We start from the raw sequence: 11,865 nt of genomic DNA, 5'->3' as shown, positions 1-11,865 counted from the left end.
GATATACATATAAGCAAACATTAAATGCATTCTCTCCTTTATCAAAATATTTGTTTGATTTTTAAATAAAATGAAAAAATAGACATGAATTTTTAACCTTGATGTATGGCAATGGCAACCTTATTGGAGAGGCGGTCTTTATGCATTAAATACATCCCTGTTAAGCAAAAATCGATATCAAGTGCGACGCCATATTTTTTCACAAAGTTCTTAAGTGCTGCAATTTTTTCTGCCAATAAATCTCCTAATTTTGTGGAATAAAGTGCAGAAAATTACTTTAAATTATATTAAAAGTCCTAATAAGTGTATATCTTAGCATCATAAGTAAGCAGTGCGCAACAAATTAATTCTATAAGGATATAATTGCATAAGAAATTTTTCATTCTGAACAACTGCCGGGTTGATTGTATGCATAAAAGTACACATAAAAGAAAATAATTCTGTTATAAGAAGCAGTTTACAGGTTTTATTAGCTAAAATTTGAAGTGAAATAAAAATGGAAGCACCCCCAGCAGGAATGGTTGCGCCCTCTGGTCCACCAGCTCCACGTGGTGGTGGTTATCGCGGCAGAGGTGGACCAATGCGAGGAAGCTTTGAGCGCGGTCGCGGTAGAGGCATGGGTAGGGGCCATTATATGGGTCGTGGTGGTGGTATGATGGGAGGTGGTGGACCTCCACCTCAAGGTATGGGGCCGGGTGGACGTGGTATGCGTGCGCCAAGAGGTTCAGGTTATCAGGGTCGTGGAAGTTATATGCCACGCGGAGGTGGCCCACCAATGCGTGGTGGCCGACCTCCCATTTATGCTCAACGTAAGTATAACAGTATATATTAGATTTTTGTTTATATCAATGAAATCATTCACAATACACACACAATAGCAAAGCAACATACGGGTGCAGAAAACAATAAAACAGTTTCACCTGTACCAACAGCAAGCTCAGCCACTCCAGCCCCAGCAGCTGACGGCGCAGCTCCAGAATTGGCAGAAACAAATAATGGTAGCGCTACAGCACCTGAAGTCATTGCTGCAGCCCCGGTTGCAGTTAGTTCTAATGGTAGTGTAAGCGGTATGCCATCTCGAGGACCACCTCGTGGACGCGGATCCTTCTCTCGGGGACGTGGTGGATATAATTCACACATAAATGGTGGCATGCATGGCATGGGTCCTGGTGGAGAACATGGTCAAATGCCGATGAGACGCGGAGGTCCACCACGTGGGCGTGGTGGCTATGGTCAATCGATTTCACGTGCTCCTATGCACTCTCAACCGCATAGCGCTAATACACAAATTGCACCGGTACCATCATTGAAACGTGGTGCACCAGGTGGTCCGCCTGGACCAAAGCGTGGTCGTTATGAGGGTGGTCCATATTCACAACGACCAATGGTACCGAAGTATCATCAACCAATGCAACATGCAGCTCCAATGGCTCCACCATCTAGTTATGGTGCTCCACCTAGTCACCATCAACAACAACAAAGGTATACATTATTAAAATTAAACCTTTATAAAACTTATGAATTTTGTTCATATGTTTATATATAGCCATCATAGTTATGCCACACATGATCAGTCCCAAGCAGTCGATCCGTATGCTCAATCGTATGCTGCGCCAGCCGCACAATCATCTTATAATGGCTATGGACAAAGTGGGTATGTTACACATGCACAGGCGGCACCACAGGCTAGTAGTGCTTATTCCACACAAGGGACCGAATACGATCAAAGCCAATATCAGACTTATAGGTATGAATTATATAAATTCTGTGGTTAAAATATTGTGTATATATTTTTGGTTATTTATGCAGTTCTAGTAGTTATGGTACGCAACAAGATACGCGTTACCAGACGTACGGCCAAGATTATACCCAGCAGTATGGTGCGCCAGCTGTTGATTATAATACAGCACCACAAGCAGACTACTCGCAGCATGGACAGCAAGCTTATGATGAACGCGCTTATGCTGGTTATGGTAAGTTTCACTTACATAAGTTAAAATTAAATCAAGTTTCGTAAAAATAATATAATTGTGAAGAATCTTATTTAGTTTAAACATTGTTAATTTTTTTTTTGTAATTCTATTGACAATTCTTTCCAACTCGTCTAAAAACAGATTCACAGTATCAGCAAGGTTATTCAAATGCAGCTGGCTATTATTAAAACAAAAATCTAAACCGTTTTGACGATGAAACACAATTCAACGCTGTGCGTAAAAAGACTTCCAAATTATACATACTTGCAGGAAGGAATCGGTAACTGTTGCAATTGTTGTGTGAATAGAATGTGAAAGTGAAAACACGTAAGAGTTTATGCCAAATATGATGAGCATATAAATTAACTTCATTATTTAACGTTTAGATTTAAGTAAAATTGAAACAATTAAAAAACTATATGTATATGGGTGATTATACTATAGTACGTCGAAAAAATTGTTGGTGAAGCATACAAGAATTAAAAGTACTTGTGTTAATGAAAACCCTAAATATATCCATATGTGTGTACGTGCATTAAGATATCATATGCAATTTCTAGCAACATAATGTATAATCCATTTGATCTACTAGATGTTTAATGTTAAGAAAGAAAAGTAATCAAGTTTTTTTTGTCATAACTTACAACATAATAAAAACGAATTTTGTCCCGTACTCTTCCCTCCATTCGCGTCCCAATCAATCAAACAATCCTCTAACAAAACCCGGTAAAAAAAGCAAAAACTAAACGGACAAAAGAAGTAACTTGCTATGCAAATAACCAGATAATTCTCATGAATTATTTTAGCTTATATTTAAGGCTAACTTTTGACAATTGATTTTCGATATATATTTTAAAATTTTGACTAGAATACAATTTATTGAATAACTATGCAATAAACAACACATGAATTGCACCTATACTCATTATTTTTAATTTTCAGGAGTAAATAACATATTATTATTGTTTTCATAATTCAGTTCAGGCAATCTAAAGAAAAAGCTAAATTATTTAAGCAACTTTTGCCGAAAGCATGAACGAATGTATTAAACTAATAGACTAGTTAATAATTGTAGTGACCTCAAAATTGCTATAGGTATTTAGTTTTAAGCTAAAATTGATATTTTCTTGCGCGGAAATTGTCAGAAAATTGTATGTTTTAAGAGAATTTGACAAATTTACTATGTTTTATTTTTGTTTAATGGCTTAACAATATACATACATTTTTGTATAAAAACTTAAAATATTCAATTCATTTTCCACACATATAAAATAATTGATAACACACTGTTAAACAAAATATGCAGGTGTGTTACTCTAAAAACGTATATATTATATGGGAAAATATAAAGCAAGCACACTTCAAAACATAAACGCATTGTAGAACATTTTAGCAATTATTTTAATCCAAGTCGGACAACGTGTATGTTAGAAATGCTACAAGTTAGAACTTCAAATATTAACTACGAAAACACAGAAACTATAAGCTAAAACTCAATAAAAAGCTAGTAGTACCCAAATTGTTGTAACTCATTAATTTTACTCCAAATTACAGCCATCTTAAAAAAAAGAACAAAATAAAACTACAAAAACCAACAAACGATAATAAATGCGCAAATAACAGCGCCTACATTAAGCAATCAATATATGCAAATATGTTTGTGAATGCAGCGGCAACGATTCGCTTTGGCATAGCAAAAAATAAGTGTGAAAGCAAAGTTTCACAAACTTTTATGTTTTACATTTATGTCAGTTTTGTTTTATTAATTTTATAATGCTAACTTTTAGAATAAGTGCTTTGAGTGCAACAATTCTGTGATAAAATTACACAAAATAGTTTAATTTTGAAAAAAAAAGTCAGCATAACGCTTAAAAAGGTGGCTAAACGCATTTACATTAGAGATTCCGCTTAATTTAATAAACAATTTTACATAAAGTCGGATTTAGACCAGGGTTACAAATAATACAAAAAACAATTGTGTTTACATTTGAATTAAATATGTTTTTGTAATCCACAAAATCTAAATTAAAAGTGATTTTTAAATTTCTTGTACCAAATACCGGAAATATGAGATTCAAAAAAATTTAATCGCAAAAATTAATATTTAATTCAAAAACCGAGTTGAAAACTAAGAAAAAAGTGCAAAATTCCAAGCTTGTAATTAAAAATTAAAAAAAAAAAAATTATAATCTCATGCTTATAATTAAAAAAAAATATTTAATCCAAAACTTAATTCTGATTTTGATATTAAAAATAAGATTTACAATTTTCACTACTAAATTTAAAAAATCACATTTTTAATCCCAAACATCTTGGATTAAAAATCAAATATTCAATTTAAATTTTTTTTATAAAAATTTAAAATCTAATTTCAAATCACATTTTGGAAAATGTTCGATTTTGGGAGTAACAATTTTGAAGTAAAAGATTTGTAATCCTGATCTAGACTAATTAAAAAAGTTTTGAAATTACAATCCTTGGACACAAAAAACAAAACAAAAAAAAATTTATGCAAGTGCTGACAAAAATCAAGCCACCACTGTTATACAGCAGACCTCCTTAACCCTCAAATTTCTCAAAGAAGAACTATTTTACAGTAGAATTTAAGTGATCACCGAGTCTTATTATCTGGTCGTACAAACATATATATATTTTTTTTGAATATTTTTATTGAAATTTAATTTCTTATCTTGGGGTTGTAAAAAATCTAATGATATAATTATCTCAATAATTATACGTTGCCATAACAAGATATGACAAAGGAGCATGAAGAAACATTCAATATTTTAAAATTGGAAGTTTTCATAAGTAATACATAACAAAAACATTTCGAAAAAAGTGCTTTAAAGTCAATTAAGGTTAAAAACAGATTATGAAGAACATGAAATTACATAAATCAGTATTAAACACCTTAATCGAATTTGTGAAAATATATATTTTATAAATACTCGAAACACTTAGAAACAGTGTGTTTCAACGTTAATATGTATCATAAAAAACAAGTTTCAGTGTAACGTTGATGTTTTGCAAATATTAATTGCTGCTTGAAATTTCATAGTAGCTAAATATGCGATTAGAGCCTGAACTCAACTGAAAACATGTGTTAAAAATATCAAAAAAAATCAAGGTCAATCCATTTGAACACAGTGGAAAAGTATAGCCCGGAATGAAACCTATACCAATATTGATTACATCAACAGTAGGTTAAAGTAGCGTAAGTCGGCTTTATTTAATGGCGGCAATTAAAGTTATTCCAATTTACTTAATTCGCGACTCGCAGTTGAAAGCAACGAATTATGTATTGAAAATGCTCAATTTTTATTAGAGATCAAAAAAATTTACCTCTAACTACTTGTAACATATTGTCACAGAACTATTCGTGTTAAAATCGTAAAATTGCAAAATCTATTGAATTAGTAATTTTTTATTTTTTGAAATCCAATATGGGCATAAATTTTTTATTGTACTATTTAAAATATGCAGCAAAGGATTCATTTAATTTAAATCCCGAAATTTATTAACGAGGTAATTGAATTTTTGGAAATATCAGAACACTATCTAAGAAAATTACCTTGAAATGATCCATACATACAGTGTACCAGACATATTTATTTTTTAACTGTTAATAATTCACGAAACTTTTACTCGTTCTGTAACGAGTTATATGTATATTTTTTTGAACGAAAATTATATATTAAAGAAATCTACTTAACTAATAGAAAGTGAAGAATGGTAAGTGCAAATAACAAACTGTGATATTAATGTGATTAATTGAAGAGCGCAATGCTCAAAGTCACTGCTCCCTACATACATACATACATATAAGAAAAATAACTTCTTAGTTTAGTTCTCTGCTTTACAGGCTGAAAAGGCGTTATAAGTGATATAAAAAAGTTTTGCCATAAACGAAACAAAGAAAAAAATTAAAAACAAAAAATAAAATATTTGCTCAACCCGGATGCAAGAAAGAATTCAAAAATGGATAAACCAAGGAATGGTAAATTTTAAATTCCTTTGAATTACATACATACATATCTATATGTTTTGTTGAACTTGTTTAATTTTTGTTAAAATTATGCCAATATATAAGTTTACAACTGTTTCTGTTTGTATCTCATTGATTTATTATTACAAATTTATGATTTTTTGATCAAAAAAATAACCAAGACATTAGATAAGTGCAATAGATAAACAGTATGAATTAAATAAAAAATTAAGAAACGAAAATATACATATGAGAAATAATAACAGCGTGCTATTGTTACTAAAATATTCATAACAACAAACAAAACAGCTCAAAAGTAATGGTTGTCTGAATATAAAATCTGAAAAGACATTTCTGCAACACGCTTGCTATTACAAGCAAAATTTTAACTAAAAAGATATAAGAAACGAATCAACTAATTTCGGGTGCAACATATACTGAATGTCTGACAGACGTTCTCTGCGAAAAATGTTTTGGCGATTAAGCTCATAAAAAGAAAATATCAACTAAGTATATAGTGAAAGACTGATTTTAATATTGAAATATGAAAACAACAAATTTATCTAATGAAGAAGTACAAAAAAATTATAATAACAAAGCGCAAAGCTTCTATTACAACTGACAAAGAAAAAATACTTAAAAGAACAGAAAACACACATTTTGATAAACGTTTTAAAACGCAGCAAATGCTGTAATTGCCAACAATTGCTTTATTAGAAAGAGTTCTTAGGAAATAATACATATAGCACAAATATTCTTAAAGCGCCTGCATAAAAACCCGATGGCATAAAACAAAGATGTTCAAAAATAGAGAAAAAACTTGAGTTGAAAAGCAGATCATTTTGTAAAGCTTACTCGATTGAATAATATCGCTTTTTTCATAAAAAAAAATAGTTGACTAAACTTCTGAACAAAAATTTCTTACCTAAAATGTACTAATGTGAAAGTTTATTTCAAATGATCGAAAACAACAGCACTCCAGTACGTATAATACGTACAAGCTATTATGAAGACTGATTTATATACACATTTATATTAAACCATTATAAATTGAAATAAAATAATTAAAATACTAAAGATTCAAGACACAAACTTAAAATTACTGATTGAAACGAATTTATTGCTTTATTTTTTCTAACGAAAGTTATTTTATTTAGTTCGTTTAAATTTTTTTTTGTTCTTATGAGTCGATTTGTTTAATTTTATCCCTCTTTTACTATTTTTCGTTTATGTGTAAAAAAAATAAATAACACCTGTACTACAGATGACTCAATAAACATATTTTTAAACAATTTCGTGGTTTTAATAACGTTTATAAAACTTAAATTAATATATATGTACATTTTAAAATAAACATTTTGTCCGCAACTGCTAACGTAATAAGGTAAGCATTTGTACATGACCATATGTTCATAACAGAGTTGCAAATAATGCTTAAAAATTTGTAGAATGAGCATTTGAATTAAATTTATTTTTTTAATTTGTAATCCCGAAAATCTTAACTAAAAATAAATGTTGATCCCAAATACGGGTTGAAAAAAACGTATTCCCATAAACCAGATTAAAAATTTTTAATTGCAGATACCGGTTTGAAAACTAAAATTTAATCCCAAGCATACATATAATAAAGAACAAAAAATAAATTATTTTAAAATTAACATTTTTTTAGATCCTAGATCACTGGTTGACAAACTAAAGGCTCATTCACATACAACTTTCCTCGCTTTACATGACAGTTCATACTAAAACAATGAAACGATGAAAGCAAATGGTGTGCCAGGGTTGTTTGTATCTCCTAAAACTAAACGAATCAGATATAAGGTTATACATATATATACATAAATGATCAGAATGGCAGGACAAACGGAAATCCGGTTGACTATCTGTCGGTCCTTCTGTCATCCGTACAAGCTGTACCTTGAGTAAAATCTAAATATTTTAATGAAACTTAGTACACATGTTCTGTGGCAATATAAGAACGAGTTCGTAGATGGGCGTAATCGGACTGCAGTTACCCCCACAAAATGCCATTAATCGAAAATAAATAAATTGCCACTCCCCACATAACGATTTTCTTATAAACAACTGGCAGTGATAAATCAATAAATAACTGCGCTAGAGACATTAATTTGTATACTAGAGTTGGTGTGAGATGGCTTTATAAGAGCCAATATCAATTTTGGACAATGGGCATGGCTCCAATTACTTTTAGGTGAAATCACATATGTCGAAACCTTTTCGACCGATTTCAACCAAATTTTTCTGTAATTAATATGTTATAGGAAATCGAACTATACGCACGCTTACTTCCCATATAACACAATTTTAAATTACATATGATTCCTTCATTTTCCTTCTCTTCTTCTTGACTAGCGTAGACACCGCTTACTCGGTTACAGCGGAGTTAACAACTTCTTTTCAATATTTGGCGTTAATTCGAGATACCAAGTGCAGCGTGGTCCTTCTCCGTCTTATCTCTTCAGCGAAGTGGAGTTCTTCCTCTGACTCACTAGATGATGCTATTATCCATGCCTCCGTACCATATAGCAGGACGAGAATGATGAGGGACATGTAGAGTTTGGTCTTTGTATTAATATAACGGGATAAAACGTTGCACGATAAGTGCGTTTGGGGTGGGTAATCTTATGACAAAAACTTACTTATTGAAAGTATTGGTAAATCTGTGAGATATTTATATTATAGAAATTCGAAAGGAGTCTTTTTCTAAAAATAATATGTGAAAAATGGGCTGAATAGAATCAATAAAATCTTATCCCCCATTTTCAATAAAAAATGTTTAACCCTAAAATAATAATGCGACGCTGACACCTTAGTGTGCTGTTGAACAAGTTCCACTTTCAATTCATCATCCAAATAGTAAGATTCTAAAAACAAACAGCAAATACCAAGAAATATGAGCTTCTTTCGTTCAAGCTGTTTACCAATCATAAGTTACCTTTTCGGATTCATAATGCCAAATAAGGAAAATATAATGAACATTTTAAACAGAAAAACTAAGGTGTGTGGTACAACTGAACAATCACTAAATAGACCTGGTCATCATAAAAATAAAAGCTAAGCAAGCAATATGGCAACCACTGTATAATGAAGTGCTAGACTAACTTCTGCTCATTCTACTACGTCTGTTGCGTATACGGTGAAGTCTAACTGCACCATTAGTATACAAGTTTAAGTATTTCCCAAAATCAGCTGATTCTCCTAAATACCCCTTTTGGCACCCGCATTAAAAAATAAAAACAATTTGATAGTGTCAAACTGAAAACATATTTTGTTTACTTTCAACTAAAAACGAAAATTCACTATTTAACGCCACGACAACACAAAAATGGCTTGGATATCGGGCTTAGCAGATAAAGCCGAAAACATTTTAAACAAGTTAGATCAAAATGCCGCTACAGCATTGCAAGTAGCAGCTACTTCAGGTGGCGATGGTGATAGTGGCGAAGGTAGTGCTTTGGAAACGATGCGGCGCAACTTATCCAATAGTAAATTGTCATTGAAAGCAGCATTTTCCCCAATCAAAGCAAAAAGCAATATTAATGCCAATATGAGTACATCAGTAGAAGGTGATAGAGATGTATTAAATGCTTCATATCGCACTGCATTGCCTGAATCAGTGGAAGCAAGTGATAAGGTTGAATGGCACATAAACTCTGCTGTCTCTTCACGACGCAGTTCCATTAATTCACGCCCCGATGCTGTGGCGATTGAAGTGGAGGAAACAAGTCCGCAACATGGCTTACTGAATAAGGTGGCTACTGAAGGAACTCTTCTAACTGGAACGCATGAAAGTCAAGAGTTGATGGCATTTAAAATTGCATTAAACGAAATTACAAACGAACGTGACGACTTAAAGGCACGTTTGACAAAAATAAACCGTGATAATGAAAAAACCGCATTTCTAACAAAAATACAAGGTTTGGAGACACTATTACAACGTTTAACCGAAGAGCGTGATCAAGCACAATACGAACTGGGCAAAGCACAGGGTGCTAACAATGCAAATGCCCACACCATTTCAGAGCTCGAAACTAATTTAGCTAAACTGCAACAAGAGTACTTGGAGACGGCGCATAAATTACAAATGCAAATGATGGAAACAGAGCAGCTCCGAAAGGAACTGCAAGAATACCGACATAAAGCGCAGCACTCACTGCAAATGAAGGACAATCTTATAGCCGAACTAAAGGCAAATGGCGTGTCGGCTGGCTCAGCAACAAAAAGCGAAGAGGAAAATGATTTGCGTTTGGTACAAATGGAGCTGGACGATTTAAAGCATGAACATCAGCAAACCGTAGATGAAAGTCGTACATTGCGTATGCAATTAGAAGAATTACGACGTGATTGGCAAATGGTTAATGAACAACACACCACATATATTGCAAGTACACGCGCCGCAGAAGACACCTTAAGAAAAGAATTGCGTACAGAACGTGAACGTTTACTCGCAACTGAATCCGAACAACGTATACAAGCGCAAGAGTTGGCAAAATTACGACAGCAGCTCAGTAATCAAATGGCTGCAGCTGCGACACGGCTTCAAGAAAAGGATGCACAATTAGAAAAGCTACGTGCTGAGGTACAACGGCGCCACGCAACAATGCACGTCGCAGATGGTGCAGCGGTAGATACTTTTGATGAACGCATTAAGGTGCTCACACAAACATTGGTGGATAAACAACAAACTGTGGAACGCATCACATCCGAGCGGAATGCTTTACGCATACAACTGGAGAAAATGCAAGATCAACTGCAACAGCAATATGCATATAACAATAAGCCAGTTTCGCGTAATTCATTGCTCTCCAATACAACCGATGACAGTAAGTACCTGCATGTACACCTATGTATATTTACATAGATTTTCACATTATTATCTTACACTTTATTTATATTTGTAGTTAAAGCACAGTTTCCACTTCTGATGCGTGAGAATCCCTTCGACAATCGTGTGGCTCGTCGTGTTAAACGTGTCTACTCTTCACTCGATTCTGCTGGTATACGTTTGGGCGCCTTCCTGCGACGTTATCCGCTCATGCGCATATTTGTGCTCATGTATGTTGGCCTCTTGCACTTTTGGGTTATGTTTGTGTTGATGTCATCGTCTCCAAACTAAAACTATTATTCTTAATATCTACTTACCACATCTTACCACATGAATAAGTAGTCAAATATTTCATATTTACTAGTGTTAATCCTAAAAACGTATGACAATATTTTAAATAACCGTAAAAAAAGTTTTTTTTAGATATATTATGTATGTATTGTAATAGTATTGTTATCCGTATATTATTCATGTCTAGCTGTATAATTAATGTCCATCTTTTTAATATTAAATTTTTCGTATTTAGCTGAATTAAAAAAAAAATCTTATATTCGAAGTGTTTAATTATACGTAATTTCATTAATTATAGGTAAAGATTTAGTGATCATAACCAAAAACTTTTTTATAAGTATGACGAGATATCTTCACGAAATTTGGCCTAGAACATTATCCCAGCCAGTGTTACAACTTTCGATTTTTTGTTTTTAGATCAGATCACTATACCATATAGGTAGCATACGAACTGACTGATCAAAATCAAGTTCTTGTATGGAAACTGTCTTATTTCTGAAGCGTATTCTAGCTTCGATGAGCGGATATAACGTTTTTCCTTATTTTAATACTGCAACAACAAAGTAGACAGTACATTACGCCTAAGTGGCATAACCTATAAACTGCATTGTTTTCAAGCATTTTGGCAGAAACTCTCAGTCTTGCTTTTTGTTATTCTCCATGCATTTGTCTCGATGTTATGAGTTAGATAGTACTGCATGCGTACGAATGGTTTTTTGGGAAGTTTTTCGTTGTCAGATATGCTATCGGCCTGTGAGTTTCCATCGATC

The 11,865-nt window shown here is 32.8% G+C and overlaps 2 protein-coding genes across 3 annotated transcripts; both read left to right on the top strand.

The window, feature by feature from the left end:
• Nucleotides 1-173: 173 nt before the first annotated feature.
• Nucleotides 174-3,492, top strand: LOC120780242 (hornerin). Of its 2 annotated transcripts, none has more exons than XM_040112501.1 (5): nucleotides 174-809; nucleotides 933-1,482; nucleotides 1,547-1,747; nucleotides 1,810-1,973; nucleotides 2,115-2,161. In XM_040112501.1, exons 1-5 carry the CDS (start codon nucleotides 497-499, stop codon nucleotides 2,159-2,161), a joined length of 1,275 nt encoding a protein of 424 aa, XP_039968435.1. In that variant the 5' UTR covers nucleotides 174-496. The 2 variants fall into 2 exon arrangements, with proteins under 2 accessions (XP_039968435.1, XP_039968434.1); XM_040112500.1 differs by having other exon boundaries at nucleotides 497-809; nucleotides 879-1,482; nucleotides 2,115-3,492.
• A 5,723-nt stretch (nucleotides 3,493-9,215) lies between these two features.
• On the top strand, nucleotides 9,216-11,316 carry LOC120780245 (golgin-84). Its single transcript, XM_040112504.1, has 2 exons — nucleotides 9,216-10,802; nucleotides 10,881-11,316. The coding sequence occupies exons 1-2, from the start codon at nucleotides 9,305-9,307 to the stop codon at nucleotides 11,093-11,095; spliced, it is 1,713 nt and encodes a 570-aa protein (XP_039968438.1). The 5' UTR covers nucleotides 9,216-9,304; the 3' UTR covers nucleotides 11,096-11,316.
• The last annotated feature ends 549 nt before the right edge of the window (nucleotides 11,317-11,865 follow it).

The sequence above is a fragment of the Bactrocera tryoni genome, unplaced genomic scaffold, assembly GCF_016617805.1.
Source record: "Bactrocera tryoni isolate S06 unplaced genomic scaffold, CSIRO_BtryS06_freeze2 scaffold_243, whole genome shotgun sequence".
NCBI classification, from domain to species: Eukaryota; Metazoa; Arthropoda; class Insecta; order Diptera; family Tephritidae; genus Bactrocera; species Bactrocera tryoni.
The sequence above is the reverse complement of the archived record's forward strand: the minus strand, read 5'-3'. Positions and strand labels throughout refer to the sequence as shown.

Bases quoted from the DNA above. Each gene is read 5' to 3' on its own strand.
- LOC120780242 (XM_040112500.1), top strand. From the start codon at position 497: ATGGAAGCACCCCCAGCAGGAATGGTTGCGCCCTCTGGTCCACCAGCT. The intron at 1,748-1,809 runs GTATGAATTATA...TTATTTATGCAG, and splicing joins AGCCAATATCAGACTTATAG to TTCTAGTAGTTATGGTACGC. The intron at 1,974-2,114 runs GTAAGTTTCACT...GTCTAAAAACAG, and splicing joins ACGCGCTTATGCTGGTTATG to ATTCACAGTATCAGCAAGGT.
- LOC120780245 (XM_040112504.1), top strand. From the start codon at position 9,305: ATGGCTTGGATATCGGGCTTAGCAGATAAAGCCGAAAACATTTTAAAC. The intron at 10,803-10,880 runs GTAAGTACCTGC...TTATATTTGTAG, and splicing joins CTCCAATACAACCGATGACA to TTAAAGCACAGTTTCCACTT.